Here is a 7139-nt window from a genome sequence, read left to right on the forward strand (position 1 = left end):
ACATCATTTGACAATATGAATATACCATTAGATTTTATAAGATGGGCACTCATTATCCGACATTATGCACTCAGCTCCCTGGTGAGTAGACACTTGTACACCATTAAGCCTCTTTCGTGCTTTTGTTATGATCCTAATCTCATTATTTCATTTTGAATGTAAACAGGAAATGTTTTCAAACCAAATCACCGGTGAACAGAATGGATGTCTGGTTGACTATCTGGATAACATGCCTGGTAATGGCTACAAAAGGTAGAACATTGCATTGTTAATATTGTTATTTTCACTTGTTAATATTCACACCTGAGAGTCATTGACGTATCAATGAATATACATTGTAAATATTGTTTATCTCATATTTCCACTGGTTCGTATTCACACCTGAGTCACGATTATTGGGAACAAGACATTGACGTATCAAAGAATGTGTATTGTTAATATTTAATATCTCGTATTTCCTTTTGTGAATATTCATACCTGAGTCAGGATAACTGGGAACAAGACATAAACGTATGAATAGATGTAAAATGTGGGGATGATTAGAGTGAAACGTATTTCACTACATCGCCCGCTCTGTCTCTGTAAATGTACACGTTCTTCACCCTTACAAGGTAGTTATTTCCCCGAGCATAATGGTGTATGTCCACAGAAACGTCGCGCATATTCCTTACAAACAAATTGTGTATGCATATACCTATTTGTTAATTTGTTCAATTTGTGTTTGCTTGTTTGTTTTATTTTTGTCTAAATCGAACACTATATTTAACTTCCATTTCAGGAAACAATAATATAATATCCTCACAATTACTTTCAGCCGTCCCATGCCATTACACCCATCACTGTTCAGACTGTGACGGAGAGACGGGGGACTGCCTCACTGACTGTAACACTGGGTATTATGATCGACAGTGTAAGTCTAACTGCGGCAAGAACTGTAGGAATAACACGTGTGTTCTCTCAGAATACGGTAGCGGTAACTGTACTGAGGGATGTGTACCAGGATACTCTGGTCTTGGCTGCAACATACCATGTGACATTCCAGGAGATAACTGTACAGCATGTCCAGGAGATAACTGTACAGCATGTCCAGGAGATAACTGTACAGCATGTCCAGGAGATAACTGTACAGCATGTCCAGGAGGTTGTGATGGAGGATATTGTCAGCTGGGCTCGTCCTGTGTGTCTGGATGTGTAGACTCCTACTACGGGACTGGCTGCAGGGATTGTTCAAGTGGATGTTCGTCATGCAACAGGTTGACAGGGATATGTAATGATAAGACGGGTAGGTATAATCTCAGCCGCTCCATCCTTAAGGTTACAAACTTAGATCTATCGATCAGGGGCTCACTTCACAAAAGAGCCTTTGCGAGGGTTAACTTTTAACTCCTATTTTTCAAATGGCACTCATTGTACCTTAGCTACTTACGATCACCTTAATGCTTTGTGGAAGCAAGCCCGGAACAGATTTTACTATCAGTAAACGTGCATAACGTGGTGGCATTCACTCTATATGAAGGCGGCCATCTAAGGAACCTCGGCACACGAGATGACGTGTAACACTGGCCGGGTGAACGTCCTCTTGCACTGAGCTCCATGGCAGTGTCTGTTCCAGGTGTGATGCTGGAAAGATGATTAAGCTTCCCATAGTTTTGAAACGTTTGCCGTTCTATGTCACAGCATCGTTCATTCGCGACAAAAAACGATTATCGCAGGTTTCAAGTATCGCCAGCTGATTCCGTTCAATGCTCGCCAAGGGAAAGAATCAAATATATCTAGTAACATGTTTTGTCAGGTTCTACACTTGGACTTTCTGTGGGACTGTCCGGAGGTTTCTTAATCATGTTCGTGGTCCTGTGCTGCAAGTACTGTCAACACTTGAAGCAGAACAGGTGCGTGAGTGCTTTCGCATTATTTGCAACAGGTGCACTGTCATACCATTACTGTCACACTTGTAGAAGGCCATGTCCGTAGCACTGTTAAACAATATGAAAACCACGCCGAATCTTTTGCATTATGCCAATCTTTGCTTATTTATGAACATACGCTATTGTTTACAACAGAAAAGTGAAAAGTTTTGCACCTTTACGGAAATAGAATACCTTCCGATCACGTTTTTCAGCCAGTCGGATTAAACAGCACTGTGACTTCTGGTTTACAATAAACGTTTAACCGATAGGTCAGTTTATAGCTTACTACTCTTTTTACTAAATAATATCCATAGTATGTTACTTTTATACCTGGAAAACAGTGTTTGATTATTGTCATGTTTATGTTGGAACTTGATGGTAACAGCATGTTCATATATTGAGTGGTGGGGTAGCTGTTAAAGCGTTCGTTCGTCAAGCCGAGAGCTCGGGTTCGATTCCCCATATTTCTGTACAATGTGGGAAGCCCATTGTATTGATGAGACCTTGCTGTGAGGATGCTGGAATATTGCAAAAAGCGGCGTAAAAATAAATTCACTCACTCTTACTTCACAGTGTCACCAACACAGCAAAGATGTGCAACAACGTTGCCGAGGTGGACGATGCTACTGTTCAGGAGCTGGAATGGTATGCCGAGATTCCAGACACAGACGTAGCCATGGCGACCGAGCCAAGGTCACCTGGGGGCATCGGCGAGGCTGGAGGAGAAGTTGCCGCCGTAGCGAATGACGTGTATGACGTTGCAGATGGAAGACAATGGGGATTAGTTGTTGTTGCTCACAACACATACTCCATGCTTGAAAACAGATTATTTTGAAAAGGCCCTTTTGCCCCGTGAAATGGACCCTGAACCCACACATAGAAGGGAAGGTCGACTTTCCTGGTCATAGTGTCTACTTAAATTCCCATCAACAATTTAGGCCATGATGATGTTTTTTGGTGAATTCACCAGTTTTCTTTGATTTTCATTTATGTTTTAGCCACGCGACCATAGCCTTCTCAACACTATCTTTAAGCAATATGGAATATTATTAGTTTCGATCAGCTGCTTGAAGTAAGTGGCTATGTTTACTCCAGTGAGTTTAAGCGTTTGATGGGAAGTATGTGTTGAGAGCTCATATGGGCTGAGATCATGCATGGCGATTGAACAGTCCTGCAACTATAACTGATGATTATGGGAAACTTCCTTCGCTTCATAATTAAAATGGAAAACGCCCTTCAAGGAAAATGATTTGGAGTGAAATTACAGAAGTAATAAAAGTAGAATATCTCTGTCCTGATTTAACTCACAGCTGAAACCGTAATGTTTAAAGAAAGTTACACATAGGTATGCACCCGCGAGGAAGAAATCCAACATAAGGCTGTCGAGTATTCAGGATATTAATGTTGTCAGTGATGTTCATATACTCACAGCCAGTGAACATACTACATGTGGTGGGTTAAGCGGCAAATACATTTTCTTTTTTTTCGTTCATATTGATTGATGTGTGTAAATATCGTCCTAAAAACTACTTTAATGTACGCTGATCCAACAATTATCCTGACGTTTGCAAATTGTACACTGCAATTGGTGTTTAAGTATTTTAAAACTTGTGTCGTTTTATAGACGTCACGTGTTGAAGACAAATATTTCTGGAATGTTGTTTTGTAACTTCAGGTGTCCGCTTTTTGTAAATGTTTCTCGAGCAGTCGTTCAGTGGGAAACTGTTTTTGTAACTGAACAAAATGCCGAGTTGCCCAACGTGGTATCAATTCCGTGTCATGTTTCTATACTATTTGGTAGTTTCCTTCTTGTGCAGCCCGGGAAGACCTAGATTATAATTAGTCTGCAGTAACTCATGCTTGTCGTAACAGGATAGGATGGTCAGGCGCGTGTCATCATATCCCAATAGCGTAGATCGATGCTAAAGCGTTGATCACTGGACTAGATGGTCCAGACTCGATCATTTACAGACCACCGCCATACAGCTGGAATATAGCTGTCTTGCCTATAGTATGTCCAATACTACTGGATAAGTTCCGTCCTGTGTAACATTGTGTCACACGGAAATCTTAGTGAACGGCTTAAATAATTAATTAGTTATCAATTTCCCTGTGTTTGTATTTCTAGAGTTTGGAAAACGTGGCTTTGATTCCCTGTATGTAGATGACGCAACGTAGCAGTTAAAAATTAACGAACTGAGAACATGAACGGCTGATAAATATACCTGTAGATGGTATTAACGCCGTCGATTTTTACGACCAATAGGGTTAGTAATGGACCTTTGACGATTTTGGATCAATAGGGGTGAAGCGTCACCGATTTGTCAAACTATCTTCACTCACACTGACACATGGTCGTTTCGATTTTTCTAACAGCGTCAAGCCAAGCTCGGTCAGCCTGTCGGCGCCCTTTGACATTGACCCTGATATCTCTCTGTCGACGCCCTGTGACACTGTGTCTGACGTCTACCTGACGACGTTCAGTGACATTGATTCTGAGGTCTCCCTGTCGACGCCCTGTGACGTTGAATGTGACGTCTCCCTCTCGACGCCCTGAGACGCTTGTCCTGGCGTCTCCATGTCATTTCTAATGTTCAAAAAGGTCTCAGCTCTGTGATACCGTGCTGCCTAGGTGAGACCTGATGATTTGTGCGTGGCGAGAAGTTAGTTCCTTCCCATACTTGCCGATCAGGTAAGTCCAGTCATAATCAAGACACCTGGAAACATGACATGTGACCAGCGACGATTACCTCGGTTGAGACGTGTACATGACAAAGTGACATGGATGCAGCACGTCTGCCATCAAACAAGGAGATGCGATATTTCCATGATTCGTCACTCCTTCACCAATAATCTGATGAGTTTGTTGAGTTCGGTAGCGTAGTGTTTGGGGAATCCATACCATTGTGAATCTGGAAACATTCCACAACTTTGTCCTGTTGTCGAACTCTTTTCGCGACAACGTTTCAATTGTTACCAGAAATGTATGCAGCACACATACAAAAAACTGTCCAGTTTATGGACTATGTTATGATAGCCATTCTGGCGGGCCATGGGTATATTTAGTACAATGAAGGAGGTAGATATGTGTATCCAAAAGCCGGGCTTACTCGTCCCCATCAACCTCTGCACCAGATCTCCGAGTAGGGATTTCATCTGACGTCAATATGTTGCCATTGTATAATGTTTCACTGATGATATTTTTTACATTTCATAATTAGTGTGAACAGGGAAGGTTTGTTGTAACTCCTGTCACACAACGGCACGATGTGGATAGGCTTTTGTATTGTTATAGTGTCAGTAGGTCGGTGTTATACATTTCATACTAAAGATGCGATAATGCTTAAGGTAATGGAAGAACTGGCTTTAATATATCTGTTACAGTGTCTACTTCAGGACAGCCCTGTCCAAATATTTCTAATGACCAAAAACTATGTGACCAGGCTATATGATATTTAGTTATTATTATTCAATCTGCAATCTTGATCTTTATCACTACCGCAGAGTACATTGTTTTGTCAGCTACCTTGTTCCTCTTTGTCACTTCCATTAATTACTGTATATGACATTTATGGCCTTTATTGGTCTTCCCCCTTGGCTGTGTCTGTCATCACATCAGCTGTAGAAGGAAGTGCTATTAGCTTCTCTATCTGTCCATTGTTGAATCTTTGCCTGTCTATTGTTGTTAAAAACTATATGTATGTATGCTCACATCTATACTGTACGTGAGAGATGAGAGGTGAGACGTGAGATGTGAGTGTGGAGACCGGCATTCCGACTGTCTTTGTGGGGACGACCGCGAGCAGGATTATGCCGCTCGCAGGAAAGGCCCTGGGGTTGAGCTGGAAGTCCGCTCACCTCATTCATGTATACTCGTTTGTCATGTCTTGTGAAAGCAACTAAAGAAGTTTGAAATAAGCTATGCCTTCGTCTCACCAACGTATTCATCATTTGTCTTCATCAAAGTATTGCATGTATGTAATTCTCCAGTCATCCTATCCATGAGACGATCCGAAGTCGACGCACCAACCATATATGAACCCGTTGACAGTATTAACGATTGTCTATATACACCTAGTTGCGTTGTTATCTGTTGAACAAGTAGTAACGATTGTCTATATACGCCTAGTTGCGTTGTTATTTGTTGAACAAGTAGTAACGATTGTCTATATACACCTAGTTGCCTTGTTATCTGTTGAGCAAGTAGTAACGCGCATCTGGGTGTTCGAAGACGTATACAGCATGTTCTGTGTTGCTGTTTTCATGACACGATTTATTGTCAGAAAGGTGAACTTACAGCTATTTCAAACACACATTGTGCCCTCCTGAATGTGTGATTAGTCATGCAGTGACTGAGCAATGAGTTGACAGATGAGTTGAGATAAGGCTTGCATTACATTGGAATTATTCCAGCCATATAGGGAAGAGATTTAGTCGGAATATACAAACATTTAAGGCACAAACTTCAAATAAGTTTTGTGCTAAACGACAATTATTTTAAAATGTAATATATCATAGCACTAACTTCAAAAGCAAGCAATTCCTTATTCACATTAGACAGACATAACTTTTGGTACCGGTCAACTTCACCCACGTGAAAAATATAAAGTTTCAGATTTCATTATGTGAATCTCGTGCAGTCGAAACGTCCACACAATCGGGTAGATAATGTGGGATGGTGAACACCTCATTGCACGAGACACTTCTGAGCTCAATCTCCATCGATTCCCAACAGAAATCCACTTGTAAACCGACTGTGGCCAACACGACATCGTTGTAAAATCACCTTATCAAGTCTGACAACCGATTGTTAGCTTCAGTTCATGAAGTTTATTTCTTCCTGCTTTGATGTCCCACCTTTTTTGCATTAGGTCCTGAGAGTAACTTTTGATAGTGTGTTTGACTGTTCGGGATCAGTAGTGGAGATAAGGACTTATCAAGAGCTGCTTTAGCTGCTGCATCAGCCTTTGTGTCACCTGCTATGCAGACATGATCCGGTAAGCAGAAGAGGCCATTGATAGACAGTCATGAGACAAACTCCTTTGGAGACATCTTATACATACAGGTCAGGGCCGAGCAATATACTCTTCTTATGTAGGTAAGCTATCATTCGGTATCATGTGGTTTGTTCACATTTATTCCTATTATTCACATTATTCACACATTATTGCTTTATTATTATTATTATTATTGTAAATATGTAACACGACGCCAGGCAGCAAGCCGTTCACC

General features: G+C 41.2%; 1 protein-coding gene across 1 annotated transcript; it reads left to right on the top strand.

Moving 5' to 3' along the window:
- The first annotated feature begins 200 nt into the window (after positions 1–200).
- LOC137259693 (uncharacterized) lies at positions 201–4464 on the top strand. Its single transcript, XM_067797287.1, has 6 exons — positions 201–252; positions 815–1060; positions 1130–1231; positions 1793–1889; positions 2481–2657; positions 4284–4464. The coding sequence occupies exons 1-6, from the start codon at positions 201–203 to the stop codon at positions 4462–4464; spliced, it is 855 nt and encodes a 284-aa protein (XP_067653388.1).
- The last annotated feature ends 2675 nt before the right edge of the window (positions 4465–7139 follow it).

This window comes from Haliotis asinina, chromosome 13 (genome assembly GCF_037392515.1).
Source record: "Haliotis asinina isolate JCU_RB_2024 chromosome 13, JCU_Hal_asi_v2, whole genome shotgun sequence".
Lineage (NCBI taxonomy): Eukaryota > Metazoa > Mollusca > Gastropoda > Lepetellida > Haliotidae > Haliotis > Haliotis asinina.